The following is a 19,348-nucleotide window of genomic DNA, read 5'->3' as shown; positions in this document are numbered from 1 at the left end:
AGGTCTGGACGTGGTGGTAGGGTCCATGAGTCCCCTACTGCCATCCTTATGATCTTTGCATACCAAGATCTTCTGGGCCACAAGAATCACCGACTTCCCTACCTGCTTGATCCTGCGAAGAAGTCGTGGAAGCAGCAGAATAGGAGGTAATGCATAAATCAGTAAGAACTGATTGCACGGGACCACCAAGGCATCTGTTACGCATGCTAGCGGATCCCTTGTTCTTGACACAAAGCTGTTGATCTTCTTGTTGAACCTGGGCACAAACAGATCTACGTCTGGGATCCCCCATCTTCGACATATTGCCAGGAAGATCTCGGGGTGAAGGGACCATTTTCCCGGGAACAACTGCTGGTGACTCAAATAGTCCGCCTGCCAATTTTCTAATCCTGGAATGAAGACTGCCGATAGGCAAGGTACATTGTTTTCTGGCCAAGTTAGGATATGATTCACGTCTCTCTGGGGCACACGACTTCCTGTGCCCCCTTGGTGATTGATATAAGCCACGGCTGTGGCATTGTCAGATTGGATCCTGACAGGACAATTCCGTAACCTGAACATCCAGGCCCTCAGGGCCAAGCGCGCTGCCCAAATCTCTAGAATGTTGATGGGCAAGCCCATTTCTGAATTGGACCATTTTCCTTGGACAGTCGCCTCTTCTAGGACTGCTCCCCAACCTGAAAGGCTGGCATCTGTCGTTACCACCTTCCAGGTAACTGGAAGGATCTTCCCTTTTGCAGATTCTTGGTTATCAATCACCAACTGAGGCTCTGGTGCACCTTTGGAAACAGACACAGTGGGAAATCTAGAGCTTGGACCTTCTTGTTCCAATCTAATAGGATACTGTTTTGCAGCAGCCTCGAATGAAACGGAGCATAAGAAATGGCCTCGAATGAAGCCACCATCTTTCCCAACAACCTCATTCTTTTTTGCTTTGACCACCTGAATCAGTTCCTTTATGGCGCTGATCTTTTCCTGGGGCAAAAATGCCCTTTTCTGGGCTGTATCTATGATCAGACCCAAGTATTCTAATCTCCTTGATGGTTTTAAGGAAGATTTCTCTAGGTTGAGAATCCAAACTACGTATTCCAGGTAATTGACTGTGGTGACCATACTTTGGTCTAAGAGGGCTACGGACTGGTCTACCAAGAGCAGATTGTCTAGGTAAGCTATAATTACACCTTGGGTCCTTAATCTGGCTAGAAGAGGGGCCAGGACCTTTGTAAACACTCAAGGTGCAGTAGCTAGACCGAAAGGCAGAGCTACAAACTGAAAATGAAGATTTTCTACCTCGAAATGTAGATATTTCTGGTGAGCAGGGAAAACAGGCACATGGAGGTATGCATCCTTGATGTCGATTGACGCCAGAAATTCTCCTCCTTGTAGGATGGAGACTACTGATCGGATTGACTCCATGCGAAAAGAGCGGATATTCAGGAACCGGTTTAGATCTTTGAGATGTAGAATGGATCTGACATCTCCATTTGATATTGGCTCCGTGAAAAGGTTTGAATAAAACCCCAATCCCTGCTCTTCCATGGGGACCATCGAGATAACTTTTTGAGACAAAAGACGATCCAATGCTTGAGAGAGAGAGGCTTCTTTTTCTCTGGATCCTTGGGAATGTTTAATCTGAGAAAACGAGAAGACAGGGACTCTTGAAATTCTAGTTTGTACCCTAGAGCTATTGAAGAAGTCACCCATCTGTCTCGACACTCTTCCTGCCAGACCTTTGAGAACTGCAGAAGTTTTCCCCCCACTCGAGCGAGCAGGGGCGCCCCTTCATAAGGAGACTTTAGTATTTTGTTTTGTAGGTTTCCTCCCCCAGGACTTTTGTCACTGAGGTTGACCCTGAGGTTTACCTCTTGAACTTGACAGCGGAGGCCGTCGTGACTGCCTGGAGGCTGATGGCACTGGAGAAGGAGCTTGTTTAAATTAAATACGTTTACTCCTTTTCCTAACTGGCAAAAGGGTACTTTTTTCAATAGAAATTTTTTGGATGTATTTATCCAAATCATCCCCAAACAGCTGTTCACTGCGGAAAGGAAAATCAGCCAGGAGCTTTTTGCATAGCGCTTCGGCTGACCAATTTTTCAACCATAGTATTCTACGCATATGGACCAGCCCAAGCTTAAGGTGCGAGGCCTGAAGAATAGAATCTCTCATAGCGTTTATTGCAAAACATAAAGCCCCTGGTAGCTCGGCTAAATCCTGGGCCTGCTGATCAGGGATAACCTTGAACACCTGTTGAAAGACCAGTTTAAAAGACTGACATGCACCAATTGCTACCACTGCAGGTTGAGTCACTGAACCTGCCAGAGAAAACGCGTGTAACAGGAATTCCAATTTCTTATCTGTTGGATCCCTAAGCAATTGAGCATTGTGTACCGGACAAGTCAAACTTTTATTCACAGAGGATATAGCAGCGTCAATTGCTGGTATCTCCCACCTTTTAGTGAATTTTTCCTCCATAGGATAAAGTGTTAAACTTTTTAGGAGGAAAAAAATGCTTATCTGGGTGATCCCAACTCAGAATACATAAGCTGTTCCAGCAATGAATGGACAGGAAAGGCATGCACAGCTTGAGCAGGCTTTAGCGAACCCAAATAAGAAGTGGGCTTATCAACTGACTCAGTTAAGGGTAGCATAAAAGTGGAGCGGACCAACTCAGTAAGAGATTGTACCAGCAATGTTTCAGATTGTGAAGCTGAAGGAGATCCTTCTGCATTTGACCCCTCAGAAGAGGAGTCATCATTCTCTTCACGGTCCCCTGAGGGAAATTCATCTTCTCCCACCCCCAGTTCCTCTGTTTGAGGGTCCCGGGTAGTAGAAGGGTACCGGTCACATTTTGTCCCATTCTGGGAAGATGCGATTAAAGCCGCTAACCTTTCTTTCAATCCTATCATAGCTGAGGAAAAAACCTCTTCAGTAATATAGACAGTGGCTGCAGTGTTGAAAACAGTTGCAACATTTGACGGCCCCGATAGCTCACACTGACCAGCCACCCCAGATCTCTCAGGGGAGGATGCCATTGTAGAGGTGAGACTAAGCTTCTTAGAGCTTGAGGGAGACCCTTTTTTTGGGGTGTTTCTACCTCCCCTTCTGACCATAGCCCGCTGCACAAATGCAGAGGCACTACCAGAAGAAATCCTTGTGAAAAGCTTGAGCAAATAGTCCAGCAACTGCCACTGCTATTAATGCTCAGTAAATGTGCCAAGGGAATGCCTGTGTCACCACTTACATGCCCCCTCCTGCTCTTGTGCCCCTCCGACAGCTGCAGTCAGCACAATGAAGCTTTTTTAAAATGCACTCCCGCGCTAGACATTCTGCACGTTAACGTCGCGCCAAAGCCACGCCCCCTCCGTCTTCCCACTGCGCCCCCCATCTCTTTTCAAAAGAGCATTTTCCCGCACGAGCGCGGGCCCGTGTGTGTTGGCCTGGAGGAGAGTAGATGGCAAACCGCTATACAGAGGCAGTGGAAGAATGGAGCGGCATCCACTGATCGTTCTGGGCTTCCCCCTACCTATCCGGGAGAGCTTCTGTCCAGGTGGGGGGTTTTTGGAATCCCCCCCCAAAACTTACCGGAGGTCTGGGACTGGTTAGCCGGAGAAAGCCTGCAGCTCCTGCTGACAGAGCGATCTATGGAAAGCATGAACAAGGTATGTGCTCTAAACAGCCCCCAGTGGTGACTTGACAACATGACAACAGGCATGACAACATTTACTTTTAAAGGAGACAATCCATAAGAAAATTTAAAATTCCTTAGGCATCTCCACTTACCTTATGCCGCAGCAGGGATTTTGTGGTAAAACCAACAGACCCAATCTTCACCCCTCACGGTGGGCTCCGTTAAAAAACCTTCAGGGACCGGGGTCCCTTTTTATCGGGGGTTCCACTCCCCTGGACCCGTAAAGCACCCCGCCAGGAAGCTTTATGGCTGAAAAAACGAAAGCACTGGATCCCAGGGTCCAACTCTCTAAAAAGAGAAGCGTTACGGGCTAAACCTTGTTTCTTCCGCCACTAGGCCCGGGTACCATTCAATTTGGCCTGAAAAGACACTTTGAATGGATCCAGTTGCACAGGTTGCCCCAGCAAAGGAATATTCCAATGGAGCTCAGCCTAGCACATCTTTACTCAGGACCAACACCTAAGACACTGGCGAAAAAAACTGAAGTACTCCCAGTAGTGGGAGGCGTTATATAGGGAGTAAACCTCCTGTCTTAGGGTGTGCCAGTGTCCATCACCCATATAGTAACTACTATGGCTCTGTGTCCCGTGATGTACGATAAAGAAATATAGCCATGCAATGGAAGAAACCCTCCGCCCCGTCTTTAGCTCAGTGGAAGCGATTAGTAAATGACAGTCTTCCCTTATACAAAGATACCTATGCGAACAGGGGCTGTCCCACGAAATATGACAGGGTATGGCATACATGGCTAGCTGAACCCTTGACAGCCTAATTAATGAAGTGAGTCACTACCGTTCTTAACGGATTTGGTGTACCAGAATGATTATGTATACTGTATGAGGGCAAAATGTTTCTTATTCCGAATATATAATTGTTAGAGGGCATTATGTATCATTGCAATGAGCGGCACCACCGACTTAAATATGGGGTACATCCACCGTATTCCTACTTGCCTCCTGCTGTATTCTCTTAGAAGGTTAGGAGTGGACCCCCTGAATAGATGTTCTGCAAATCTTTTGTTAAGCACTTTATTTGTGTTTTTGTGTATAAATACTGCAATAAACAGATTTTTCCAAAGAAAAAAAAAACTAGACAGTGGTCAAACTAGAATTAAAGTCCTGTTAGAAATTGACAAAGTTATTCCTGAATTAGTAGATTGGTGCAGCTAAAGTAAAAATTACCCTTTTCCACAGTGGGTGTAAGGGTGGAATAGCCCAAATGGTAAAATGAACATCACAACGATATCCTTCATGTAAAACAACCTTTTTATTTATAATATAAAGAATATAAAAACACTTTATAAAACTAAACACATACACATAAGCATAGTGGAGATCTAAGTAGAACAGATGTTTAGGTTATCAGTGCCATATACCAGCAACATGAAAAAGCAGCATCAGGCACTTAGCACACTTTTGAGAGTTGCCATTACGCCTTTGATTGCGGACACGCTGGTTCAGTAAAAAAAAGTTGAGACACATACATATTAGGAGAAATTTAAACAAACTACATCCCCTGCCCCAGATGTATACTTACCTGAGTCAGACAGCTACAGCCCACACAAGCTGCAGATCCTCTGGCTATAATCTGCCTTGTCCACACAGTCAGTCCTCATAGACTTCTATAGATCCATGTCCCAGTATCTCCAGTATCAGCAGATAACCCCATTAAAGAATGTGGGAATCAACTCTGAGTTGTAAAGTGTGAGGTGTAGCCAAAACAAAAGAGAAATATGAATATTGCTGCAGCTGTCTAAATTTAGGTAAGTATACATCTGGGGCAGGGGATGGTGTGCCTTTGCTCGGGGAGCCATCTGAAAGTATGATTATCTTTTAACATCACAGAAGAAACTGTGCTCTACCCAGTACAGCATTACCGTACACCATTGCTTAAAAATGACATGCCATCCCTACTCATGGCACCGTGTGCAGGAAAACCTTTCACATTCATTCCAAACGTCTTTCCAATACATGGCACCAATAATGATCACATCATGAAGATATCTTGGAAAAAAAAAAAAAAAAAATTATATATATATATATATATATATATATATATATATATATATATATATATATATATATATATATATATATATATATATATATATTGTAAAGGACACCTGTAGAGAGAAAAACATATAGGCCACCACTGAACACGTCCTGGCCTCTGATACATCCTGTAAAGCTTCTGTTTCCATATTGTATAAATCTTGAGCCCCCAGCATTTGCTAATGAATTATTGTAAAATAATTTGAAAAGAGCTCTTCTTCACAATGTATGTCTCTAAGAGCGACAAGAATGACGCACCTTACCGGCCTGTAATAGATAAAATATTATGCCAATCAATACACTGACTGAACACGTGAAAGGACTGACACACTGTATGCATTTGCATTTTCTGTACATCTTGCTAGTACTGCTGTCTTCTTGCTGGACTTTGCATGTTATGTCAGTAGAGTCTGTGGCAATGATGAAGAATTAATGAAAAATCCACTAATTTTATACACATCGAATAATGACAGCCATTCCTAGGTCTTTATTATATTCTTGGCCCAATTAATCTTTAAATTTCTAGGTGCATCAAAACAAAAGATGTTTAATGTCTTCCAGTTATTTTTTTTTTTTTATTTACAAAGCAGGCACAATCTGACTAGAAAAGCCCGTCTCCTGCCAGCATGCTGTAGATAAGGACCCTTGCTCTCTGTATGGAAGCAGTGATATCTCTGAAGAGGTCCAGCATATACATAGAAAATAATCACCCCCCCCCCCCTTTAAAATTATCACATTGTGTTGCTTTGCAGCCTGAAATGAAGACAGTTTTTTTGTTTTATCCCGCTGTATTTACTAGCGCACCATCAAATGTAACTGCAAAACTGCTCAAGTTCAAAGAAGAGTGGGCAAATATTGCAAAGTCTAGATGTGCAAAGATAGTAGAGACATATCCCAACAGACTAAAGGCTGTAATTAAAAAGGTGGTTCAACAAAATACTGACACAAGGGGGTGAACACCCAAGACGGAACACCCAGAGACATAATAGTGAAACCGCACTTTCACGCGGTCAAAGAAGAGGTTATGCGACAATCTTGTTTGAAACCTAAGCTACTACTACGGGGCCACCAAATTCAGGTGTTCGCAGACTTAGCTCAGTCCACCATACAAAGAAGACGGGCCCTCAAGCCTCTCCTTACGGTCCTAATGGAACGGGACATCAAATACCGTTGGTCATTCCCCTTCGCCGTGAAGTTCACAATACAGGGCAAGACTCACGCTTTTTCCAACTTCCCAGAAGGTGAGAGACTGTTCCTGTCCCAAAAACTAATATCTCAGGATTTCTCCTCAACATCATCGGGGTCAGCCAAACGCCCCCCTCTGGAACAAGGGTTCCTCTAAGAAGAGCAAGGATGGAAGACCACCATAACTGACCTTCAAGGCCCCCTGTGTTCTCGGTCCTACTTTGGACTTCTCCACTTGGGAAGTAGTTTCCTCTGTTGACTGAGCTAGAGCTCCATCCCTCCAATTCCCAGACCAGTCAGGTCCCCTGTTCCAGGTCTTTACTCCAAACCAAAGGCCTCTACACCACAAGACACTACAGCTCAGAGAGAAGAGACGTCTGCAGTAGCCAGCCCTTCTGTTGCCCGTTGCTTCCAGAAACAAGATTCCGGATCTTCATCCCTCCCCGCTGGGGTCTAGATTCCTACAAGATTCGCTATTTAAAAGGAACCAGCAACTACCTCCTATCCAGAACTGTGTTCCTGGGTCTTGAACATTTGAAGTTATTTTCCTAGGGCTACCTCTCTGATAGCTGCACTTCATCTTTTTTTGCTCTCTCTCAGGGTTTTTTCTATTTTTTTGTTTCTTAATCCTTTTACCCACAAACCTTTTTTCAGGCCTCTTTTTGTTATGGCCAATCCCGTTGCCTGGTCTCCCCGCATTCTCTCGGCCTTCCCGACCCTTCCCCTCAGTTTGGTTGGGGGGGGGGGGGGGGGGAGGTAGGGATGGGAGGGTGGCGGGAGATGGAGGCCTAAAGCACAGTCTCTATGAGACCGTATATTTCAGCACATGTTCACGGTTTTTGTTATGGGTTTCTTTTTGTCAACTCAGTTAACCATGACTTAGTTGTGCATAGTTTAGTAGTCAGACATATGTTACTACAGGGGTCCGGGGTGGTACCCTTGCGCCTCCTCTCATTCCTGGGGAACCGAATGTGTTCTCTGCGAGTGAGACTTCACTCGCCCCTCCAGGGCGGGCGAAGGTTAAGAGTGGAGATCTGGCAGATATCCAATCCGCCGCCCTCCACGGGTCTCGTTAGAAGACCCTGGTTACGGTCTTTGTTTTTGCGTTTATTTGATTCTCTTCCTTCCTTCTCTCCCCATTCATTCTCTTTTTCTATTCTGGCCTGTCGGCGGGAGTCATCCCCAGTCCTCACCCTCACAGAATTAGGACGAATCTTCACCTCCATCACCCCCGCTGCAAATAATCGTCATCATAAGGTGGGTGGCTGCTGGGTAGGTGGTCGTCCCCCCCTCTGTTCCAATGGCTGATCCAATATTGAAGGGAGTAGATCTCAAGGTGGCATCTCATAACGCTCAAGGTCTTAATTCTCCTAGGAAAAGGAGATTAGCTTTTGACCACTACAAATCCCTCCGACTGGATATAGTGCTCCTACAGGAGACGCACTTTCCGATTCGGTACAGTCCCAGGTTCCTCCACTCCTACTACCCATCTTTTTTCCTCGCCAACGCTCCAAACAAAACAAAAGGGGTGGCAATCCTTATCTCAAAAAACAGCAAATTTGCACACATCTTGGACTTTAGAGACCTAGGGGGCAGGTTTATTCTTGTAAAGGGCACTCTGGAGGGAGTTCTATGCTTCATAATCTCATATTACGCCCCTAATAAGGGTCAAGCCACTTTCTTCCAGAACCTCTTTGCAACTCTCAACCCCCTACTGGAGGGCAAGGTCATCTGGGGGGGGTGACTCTAATGTGGCGTTTGACCAGGGTCTTGACAAAACTAAACCCCTCAAAGACCAGTTGACGCGTCCCACAAAACTGTGTACCAGAATAGCCAAACAAATACACTCCCAAGGCTTAGTAGACATTTGGAGGGAACTGAACCCCAAATGCAGGGACTTTACTCACTTCTCCTCTCCCCACCAGTCCTACGCTAGGATTGACCACATCCTCATTCCTACTACACTAATCCCTCTGGCCAATAGGGCCTCTATCTTAGACATAGCATGGTCGGACCACTCACTGGTTCTCCTATCCTTGAGAAATGTCCTAACGGGGAACAGGGACTCTTCCTGGAGACTGAATGAGTCTCTTCTAAGCGACCCAATTCACACCAAGATGATAGCAGACGGCATTAAAGCATACTTTAGTCTAAATGACGTAGAAAACATTTCCCCCGAAACCCTTTGGGCCGCCCACAAGGCTACCTTCCGGGGGGAGCTCATCAGGCTAGCGACGCAGGTAAAGAAAGAACGACTGATTGACATCCAAAAACTGGAACAAGCCTTTGTAACCCTGAAAGTTGACCACAAAAAAAAACCTGTCTAAGGCATTATCGGATAAACTAGGTGCGATCAGACTTGAGCTCAATCTGGCATTAACGGCAAAAGCCGAAAAACATTAGATGGAGTGAAGCCAAATTTTATTGCCAAAAAGACAAAATTGGACCGATGTTAGCTGCTCTCTCACTTTCCCTAAACTTCGTATAGCGGGCCAACCACCAACAGCCAATCCAACTAAAATTATGTCTGCCTTCCACGAATTCTACTCCAACCTGTATAAACCCACCCAAGCGGTGAGAGATACCTCGAACGACTCATTTTTCACAAACCTTCAAATTGCCCTCTATTTCCAAGGAACATAAAGACTTAATGGACGAACCCTTCTCCACAGAGAAGATAAGGGAGGTCATCAAAAGCCTTAAGAATGGTTCAGCCCCAGGCCCGGACGGTCTATCGGTCCCATATTATAAGACTTTCGGAGACATATTGGCCCCCTATATGGCTACATTTTTCAACTCTAAAAACTCAGGTTCCCCAATATATTCACATCTGAACACGGCTTTCATATCAGTAATCCCCAAACCCAATAAAAACCATGAAGAAGTAGAGAATTATAGGCCCATTTCCCTAATTAATAACGACCTTAAAATTCTAACAAAAATTCTGGCCAACCGTCTTGCTTCTTTTATCAAACTGTATGTTCACAAAGACCAGGTGGGTTTTATTCCAGGGAGGCAGGGCCCAGACCAAATTAGGAGAGCGGTAGATATTGTCTCCATTCTCCAATCTAACTGGGAAGGGGGCCCTAAGCAGGAAGGAATGTTATTATCGTTAGATTTACATAAAGCCTTTGATTCGATCGAATGGCCATATCTATTCTCTCTTCTGGAGAAGTGGGGTTTTGGGACTCGTTTCTTAGGAATCCTGGGATCCCTGTACTCCAATCCAAAAGCGGTAATCAGACTACAAGGCCAATACTCCAAACCCCTCCAAATAGCAAGAGGCACAAGACAGGGCTGCCCCCTATCCCTTCTGATTTTCGCCATGGCGATCGAAACACTGGCGATAGCGATTAGGTCGAATCCCAACATCCTTGGAGTATCCTGTGGGAACCAATTACACAAATGTGGGCTATTTGCGGACGATATGCTCCTTTTCATCACTTCCTCGACCACCTCCCTCCCAAACCTGTGCAAACTCCTGAAGGAGTTTTCCAATATTTCAGGACTGAAGGTTAACTATTCCAAGTCTTCTGCTTTAAATATCTCCCTCAAGGCAGACACAGTTTCCGCACTTAAAAGTTCCTTTGACTTCAAATGGAGCGACCTCTACATCGACTACTTAGGAATTAAACTTACAGCCAAAACGGAACAATTATATTCTTCGAACTTCCCCCAGACCTACCGCAAGTTAGAAGCTAACTTAGGAAATTGGTCGAAGGGGGAGGTTTCCTGGCTTGGGAGAATCCACGCGGTGAAGATGACTTTCCTGTCGCATCATGGCAGCATACACTTTGGGAGGTTGTGACTCCACCCCTCACAACCTGATAGGACCACATAGCTATAAGTTGTAAAGATGGCCCCCGCCCCAGTATTCTCTTATTTTTCCTCACCTGAAGGACTGAAGATGTCAGAAGCACCCCCTTACCGAATTCGCCCCAGCCAGGTTCTAGCCTCTCCTGGGTGGAAGTCCTTGCCTGTACAGCCTCTAAATGAGCTAGATGGAAGGAACCCCACTCTGGTGATCTCAGGGGTATATGCGGCTTCAGTATAAGCCTTAAACAGGCTTAGTTGTGTGCAGTGGTCTCCATCTGCCTTTCCCATTTTTTGGTGCAGCTTGCTGGGCATTGTGGTACTTCTGTCTCTCCCCTGTGCGGTCGGGCGTCTCGGCGCTTCCGCGCATGCGCAGTGAGCGCTTTTAGGGCATCCTGGCACGTTCCCCAGGTTCCAAGACTGCGCATGTGCGGGCGGGACGTGACCCCGGCAGCCATTGCGGTCCTTTTAAAAGGCTCAGAATGTCAGTTTCTGATGCCTCCAGCTTCCTGAGCATTTCTGACGCTGCTGTCAACTCTGCTATCAGCTCTGCCTCACCTCTGATCGCTCCCTCCTTGGGGTAAGTGTTTCTCTCTTCCCTGGTACCTTTGATGGTTTTGCTTGCATGTTTATACTTGCCTGTATCCCTCCAGGGTATCACAGTTATCCTTTCCATGGAGACCGCTGCCCCAGCAGATCACCATCAGTTCAATAGGTAAGGGGGGGGGGGATGTTCATGGTAAGTAATGAAGATTGAAAAAGAGAGCAGGATCGTACTAATGCTGCCTCATTGGTCAGCCATTGGTCACGTGGCAGAAGTCGCTCAGCCCACAGGGGAAGCCGTAGGAGGAGCCGTTCTTACTCTAGGCATAGACATTTCCATTACAGAAGATCCCCTGCTCGTAGACGTCAGTCTTCTGCACATCCTTCCCATCCAGCGGGAAATGCTTGCTGGGAATGCGGGGCCACAGCCCTACCAGACAGATTAGCCTGCCGCAAATGTATGGATGAAGCCACGAGAGAAAAAGAGCTGGTCACTGTAGACCCTACCGGGGTCCCTGCTACGCATATCTCAACTCCAGACGTGGAGGCTACAGCCCTGAGCACCTCTCCATCCCATCCCAGTACACCTAGGGAACAAGAATTCCCGTCAGATGAGGAAGAACTGGAGGCGGCAGCAGGGTTTGATTTTTCACTCATAGGGCCCTTTGCGAAATCGGTCAAGGAAGCGATTAACTGGGAAGAACCTGAGGAGGTACAACAGAAACAAAGGAAGTATTTTCCGAATCTCAAGAAGGTGCCTGAAGCCTTTCCATTCATAGAGGAACTGGATGAGCTTATTAAAGATGAATGGCAGAATCCAGAGAAGAAAGTTAGTCTAACAGACTTACCAAGTTATATCCTCTAAAAGAACCCAGGGTATCTCCCCTGGTTTCCCCTCCAGTGGTGGATGCCTCTTTGATGCGCCTAGCCAGGCATGTGATGCTTCCCATTGAGGACGCAGTGACGTTCAGGGATGTCCTGGACAGAAAGGTGGATACGGACCTTAAAAGGGCTTAAGTTTTTGCAGGGGGTGCCTGCAGACCAGCAGTGGCACTGGCCACCGTCGGGAAAGCTATTTCCGGTTGGTCATCAAACACTGCGAAACTCGTGGCTGAAGGCGCAGATCAAGACCAGATCGTTAAAGCCCTACAGGAACTCAGTCTCGCAGGAGATTTCGTGGCGGAAGCCTCTGTGGATACCATTAGGTCCGCTTCGAGATCTATGTTAGCTACGGTAATGGCCAGGAGGGCGTTATGGCTTAAACCCTGGTCAGCCGACCCGGCCTCAAAGTCCAACTGGTGCAGGATTCCATATGATGGAGTTAACCTCTTTGGTGCAAAGCTGGATACAGCAATATCCAAAGTGACAGGCGGGAAGTCTGGTCTTATCCCTTCAGACAGAAGACCAAAACAACAAAGAGCGCCTCCCTTCAAGCACAATCTCCCGGAAAGATACAGGGATGCAAAATCCTATAGGCCCGGGAAGGAGTACAGGAGAACTTGGAAGAACCCTCATACGTCCTTCCTTAAATTCCAAAAAACCAAAACCCCTGCCTCCAATGAACAGAAACCTTTTTGAAGGTACGCCCGCCCAACCAGCGGTAGTGGGTGCCAGGCTCACAAGATTCAAGTTGGTTTGGGCGGAATTGATAAAAGATCCATGGACAGTATCCACCATCCGGGTCGGGCACAGGTGGTCGTTCAAGAACCGCCCCCCAAGGGGTCACTTTTGCGCAACCAACCAAACTTCCTCCTTCCAGAGAGAAAAGGCTGTCCTTGGTCCAGTATATCCAGGATATGTTAAGGAAACAAGCAATAGTGGAGGTCGCACCATCTCAAAGAGGTCAAGGTTTCTATTCCCCACTCTTTCTAGTAAGGAAAGAGTCAGGGGACTTTCATCCTGTCCTGGATCTAAAGAAACTCAACCGGTCAATCCGGGTAGAAACATTTAGGATGGAGAGCCTTCAATCAATTCTCCAAGCGATAAATCGGGGAGACTGGATGCTCTCGATCGATCTTCAAGACGCATACTTACATATGCCGATTCACGCAGAATTCCAGAGATTCCTCCGATTTACGATAAACAGCTGGCACTTCCAATTTTGAAGTCTTCCGTTTGGAATCTCCACCGCACCCAGGACGTTCACGAAAGTCCTATTGCCCATGATAGCCCACTTGAGAGAGAGGGGATTGAGAGTCCACCATTACCTGGACGACATCCTGCTTCTTTCGGGCAACAAGGAGTCTCTCATCCAGCATCGGGGAATCCTGGTCTCCACCTTACAGTCTCTAGGGTGGCTGATAAACTGGGAGAAAAGCAGTATCCATCCCACTCAGAGAATGGTCTTTTTGGGGGCCGAGCTGGACACGAGAGAGAACACGGTGGAGCTTCCAGGGGAGAAGATTCCTCCCCTGATTCAGAAGGTGAAGAAGGCTATCTCGGCCAAGAGACTACCAGCCAGAACATGCCTCAGTATCCTGGGCTCCTTGGCATCCACCATTCCGATGGTTCAGTGGGCGCAATGGAACTCGAGGCCTTTCCAAATTTCCTTCCTGGGCCAGTGGAACGAGATTTCAATGTCACAGTCGATTCACATCCCTCAGGAGGTGAAGCAATCATTGCTGTGGTGGACACGGCCTCGCAACTTAGGAAGGTGCAAGCACATTATCACCCCTCACCAGGAGACGGTGACCTCAGATGCCAGTCTGCAGGGGTGGGGAGCTCACCATCAGCACTTTGCGGCTCAAGGCCGCTGGCCATTCAGGGCACAGGACGCAGTGTCAAATGTGTTAGAAATGAGAGCAGCACTCCAGGCGCTCCTGTCCTTCAGCTCCCTCTTGAGAGGAAGACATGTTCTTCTGAGAATGGACAACAAGGTTGCGGTTGCCTATGTCAACAGGCAAGGGGGCACCAGAAGCAGGTCCATGATGCAGGAGGTCCGTCCTGTCCTAGAGTGGGCACAACTGAACCGGTTAAGCCTAAGGGCAGTCTACGTTCCGGGAGTACAGAACGTGTTGGTTGACTCGCTGAGCAGGAATTTCACCTCCAACCACGAGTGGTCTCTGAACCCACAGGCCTACGCCCTCATATCCCGGACTTGGGGTTCACCAGAGATAGACCTGGCGGCAACCCCAGAGAATGCGAAATGTCGGAGATTCCTATCAAGAATACCATTCCCTTCGGCGGAGGTGACGGATTGTCTCCTGCACCCCTGGAACTTCCAGCTGGGATACATCTTCCCTCCAACTCCTCTCATAGCGAGGTTTCTCCTGAGACTCAAGGAGTCATCGGCACTGGTGGTGGCAGTGATTCCCTTCTGGCCGAGGAGGCCATGGTTTACCACTCTGATGCAGCTGAATAAGGCAGATCCCCTGCCCCTTCCGTTGTTGCCAGACCTACTCTCCCAAGGTCATCTTCTTCACCCGAACCCGGAGAAGCTACATTTGATGGCTTGGAGACTGAAAGGGCTAGGTACCTAGAGCAAGGCTGTTCCCAGAGGGTAGCGGATACCCTACTCTAGGCCAGGAGGCCTACCACGAATAATACTTACAGGCGAGTCTGGGAGAAGTTTACCTCCTTCGCTCAACAGCAAGGTTGGGACCCATCCTCACCATCGGTGTCACAGGTCCTGGAGTTCCTTCAACTAGGCCTAGAGAAGGGCCTTAGATCAAGTACCTTAAAGGTCCAAGTCTCGGCCCTGTCCGCCTTGACAGGAGTTAGATGGGCACAAGATCCCCTTGTGGTTCAGTTCCAACTGGCCTGTCTAAAGCTGAGGCCGCCTAGAAAATCTTCCTTCCCAGTCTGGGACCTCTCAGTCGTACTGGAAGCTCTATCTAAGGAGCCCTTCTTTCCTAATGAGAACATATCCTTATGGGATCTGACGCTGAAAGTCTCATTCCTGATAGCCATAACATCGGATAAGAGGGTGTCAGATGCAAGCCTTAATGGTCAGTGATCCATATCTGATTGTATTGCCAGACAGATTAGTCTTGAAACCTTCGGACCGGTTCATCCCCAAGGTATCCTCATCCTTTCACTTCAACCAGGAGATTAACCTTCCGGCTCTCAGTACGGAACAAGGCGATCCTCACCCTCTGGACGTCAAGGGTAATGTCCTGGAGCATCTTTCAGCTACCAGATCCATCAGGAAAACGGAAAGTCTCCTAATCATTCCGGATGGATTCAGGAGAGGTCAAGCGGCATCCTCACGCACCATTGCGTCATCGCTGGTGAAGACCATCAAAAAGGCCTACTCACTGAGCAATCATCAAGTACCCGAGGGCTTAAGGGCACACTCCACTAGGGCAGTGGCAACCTCCTGGGCAGCATATTGTAGAGTCTCGGCGGAGACAATTTGCAGAGCGGCTACCTGGTCTTCCAGGAGCACCTTTATGTCCCATTGCAAGGTGGATTCCGCCTGGTTATCCACAGTGGATTTCAGAAGATCCGTTATCCAGGCCAATTCTTCTGTTCTTTGTTAATAAACTTAGTTTGAATTCCCACCCAGTCTTTGCGAGTTACTCCCCAAAGTGTATGCTGCCATGATGCGACAGGAAAATGGAAAATTGTATACTCACCTTTCCGTAATTTTCCTTTCCTGTCATATCTTCATGGCAGCATACAATCTCCCACCCGTCTGAGGTGATATATACAGAGAATACTGGGGCGGGGGCCATCTTTTCAACTTATAGCTATGTGGTCCTATCAGGTTGTGAGGGGCGGATTCACAACCCCCCCAAGGGGAATGCTGCCATGAAGATACGACAGGAAAGGAAAATTACGGAAAGGTGAGTATACAATTTTCCGTTTTGCTGCCTAGACTCCTCTATCTATTCAGGGCCCTTCCAATAAACGTTAATAAGGAACACTTAACTAAATTCCAAAGAAAAGTAACCAAATTTATTTGGGGGGGTAGAGGTCACAGAATCCAGCAAAGAACCCTTTTCCTACCCAGAACACAGGGGGGTTTAGGGTCTCCTCAGCTTTTCTGGTACTGTCAAGCTGCCAGGCTAGCTCAGCTCTCCACAGTCTACTCTAAGGCAGAGAAACCAGACTGGATTCAGATAGAAAGATAGGCTGGCCCATCCTACACCCTGGACTTCCTACTATGGGTACCCCCTAGGCAGCGACCCCCAATACTCTCCCTGTCTCTCTCTCAATCTTTCAAACTCTGGGACAACCTAAGAAACAACCTCACTTTAATCTCGAGGTGTCACCCGCTAGCGCACATCTTCAACAATCCAGACTTTACCCCAGGGATGGATATCAAAGCCTTCAGATGGTGGTTGGACAAGGGATTGTACCGAATCGGACACTTCTTCACTTCTGAGGGCCCCTTTTCTCTTGAGTTCTGTCTCAATCATCTTGAAATGCCTAATTCTGAGCGTTATAGATTTCACCAAATAAGACATTTTCTCCGCCACATTTGGGGGGGTGGGGGTGGGGGAGGCAATTCCCCGTCTCACACATTTACACCATACGAATTATGGTGTGGGCGGTCCTTGGAACAGAGGGGAGAGATCTCCATCATCTATCAGTCACTAGCTCTTCAATTTCAAAAGACTCCTTACATGCTAGCCTTGGAGAGTGATCTTTCCCTCAACTGGGACGTTGATAAATGGAGAAGCTCCTTCAACAGATCCTTTTAAGAATATCTCCCTAATTGAATCAAGTATCAAGGTCATCACCAGATGGTACCTCACCCCGGACAAATTGTCCAAAATGTTCCCAACAGCGGACCCCAAGTGCTTCCGAGGGTGTCAGCTGTTGGGCTCAATGGCCCATATATGGTGGGAAGGTCCCAGACTGAGGCCCTACTGGAGCAAGATATTCTCCCCGATTCGAAAAATAACGAAAATCCAAATACCGAAAACCCCAGCCATAGCTCTTCTTAATGGTAACTTACCTAAGACACCAAAATGGTCATGTAAACTAATACATTTCATCCTCCTAGGTGCTAAACTCACCATTGCCAAAGCATGGAAACAACCCAAGGTTTCCTTCAAGGCAGCTATTCGTAAAATATCCTGGATTATGTCCCAAGAGAAACTCTCGAGCGTGCTGTACGACACCAAAGCACATTTCGAAGCTTATCTGGGAACCATGGGCGCAGTTTATTGGTAATTCTCTCATACCTGGTGTCCAACCTTAAAATTACAAGCACTTTAAAAGGGGACGGGGGCCTCTCCCGATGATAGGCTAGCTTCTCTCTCCCTCTCCTCTCTCTTTCATATCTTCTCCCCTTCTCTCTCTTTTTGTCACTACTCTTCTGCTCTTCTCTCCAGGGGGTCTAGGAAAAGTCCTCCCGACTTGTATGCAAACCATCCCCCAGAAGGAATTTTAGCCCTAGATAGTTAGCGAACCAGGCTACAGCTACCTCACAGCTTTATCCTTGACCCCGAGGCCATATGGTTACTATAAGTTGGGGGTGGTTCGCAGAGATTCTTCCGTGCACAGCTTGATCCCTTTTGGGGTACAGGCGGAATCTCTTCTGGTCACTCTAAGTAACTGTATTTAAATGTAGCGGTCTACACATTCTTTGAAGAGCCGCAGTAGCTCGGTAGGTCCTGTTTATTGATTGGGTTATTTGATAGATTTTTGCATCTAGTATTGTCAGTTCATGCCTCCCCTTCAGGGGGTTTCCATGTAACAATCTGATGTTCCTCTTATTATTTTGTATTGCTTTGTTTTATTTGGTAAAACCAATAAAGACTTTGAAAGCAAACAAAAACTATGTCTGCCTCTGCTTCAGGCTGCAAAGCAACAAAATGTGAATATTTTAAAAGGGGGCGATTCTTTTCTATACTCACTGTATTCTGTTAAGTCGGAGTTCAGAGCCCTCAATTTAGCGGGTGCACAAGTTTTGATAATTCTAGAGTTTCAGTGCCATAGCCTTTTCTGTTTGAAGGTTACAAAAGGGATGCAAGCATCTGAGAACAAGTCACCTGACAATGAGTGTCAGTAGACAAAGTATGGCTGTCACTATGGGGTTTATTTACTAAAGCTAGAGAGTGCACTATTAGTAACACTTCTGCAGAGACACCAATCAGCTTCCAGGTTGTATTGCCAAAGCTTATTTGAACAAGCTGAGGTTAGAAGCTGATTGGTTTCTCTGCAGAAGTGTGACTCATTTTGCACTCTGTAGCTTTAGTAAATAAACCCCTATGAGACTATAGAGGTCACTAACCTCAAGTACACACAAAATATAGTATTGATATGGTGTCAGAGACATAGCTGATTTTTTTAATGAAGTAGTTCTGCTGGGACATGTTGTGGAGTGGTTGAAGGAATTCTACATGTAAAAGTAAAAAAGCGATTTATAATAAATCTTCTGAAAAGACCTCCGATCCTACAGCAAACACACTGGCACCCAGGCTTATGCCATTTTGTGTGTTCCTACAATAATGCAAGAGATCCTGTCTTCATTATAAACATGGACTTGTTTATGTAAGCAATGACAAAACTGATATGTATAATAGGATTTGACAAGTGCTACTAATTAAACATATACCAACCCTTCACTCTCATGAGAATAGCAAATATTCGGGATGTATTGTCGTAGTTCCACTGGGAATGTGTCAGGCACATCAAATTCCTGGTAGCACACGTTAGCTTCCTTCTCTGTGTAAAGATGTGACAGATCAGTCTCCTGGGATTAAAACCAAAACACATATTAATGTTAACCACTTAAGGGCTGGTAGAATTTCCCCCTTAATGACCAGGCCATTTTTTGTGATACGGCAATGCGTCGCTTTAACTGACAACTGCGCGGTTGTACGACGTTGTACCCAAAATTGATGTCCTTTTTTTCCCCACAAATAGAGCTTTCTTTTGGTGGTATTTGATCACCTTTGCGGTTTTTATTCTTTGCGCTATAAACAAAAAAAAGTGCGACAATTTTGGAAAAAAAACCCCAATGTTTTATACTTTTTGCTATAATATGTTACCAAAAAAAATTTTTTTTTAAAAATGTAAAAAAAAAAAAAAAAAAAAAAAAGAAATTTCTTCATCAGTTTAGGCTGATATATATTCTTCTACATATTTTTGGTAAAAATAAATAAATAAATAA

The 19,348-nt window shown here is 46.3% G+C and overlaps 1 protein-coding gene across 5 annotated transcripts in view; it reads right to left on the bottom strand.

Annotated features, from left to right (window-relative positions):
* The window catches only part of SETD9 (SET domain containing 9), a 95,612-nt gene that overhangs the window by 10,711 nt on the left and 65,553 nt on the right, over positions 1–19,348 (bottom strand). For 3 of the 5 annotated variants that reach the window (XM_073622982.1, XM_073622972.1, XM_073622948.1), the window contains 2 exons: positions 18,795–18,900; positions 4,936–6,006 (listed from right to left, as the gene is read on the bottom strand). In XM_073622982.1, the coding sequence (XP_073479083.1) occupies positions 5,919–6,006; positions 18,795–18,900 (194 nt within the window). In that variant the 3' untranslated portion in view covers positions 4,936–5,918. Of the gene's footprint in view, positions 1–4,935; positions 6,007–18,793; positions 18,929–19,348 lie in introns of those variants that run through there. The other 2 variants (XM_073622955.1, XM_073622964.1) reach the window with 2 other exon arrangements.

Source organism: Aquarana catesbeiana, linkage group LG01 (genome assembly GCF_042186555.1).
Source record: "Aquarana catesbeiana isolate 2022-GZ linkage group LG01, ASM4218655v1, whole genome shotgun sequence".
Classification (NCBI taxonomy): Eukaryota; Metazoa; Chordata; class Amphibia; order Anura; family Ranidae; genus Aquarana; species Aquarana catesbeiana.
This window is presented reverse-complemented; position numbering and strand designations above follow the sequence as displayed.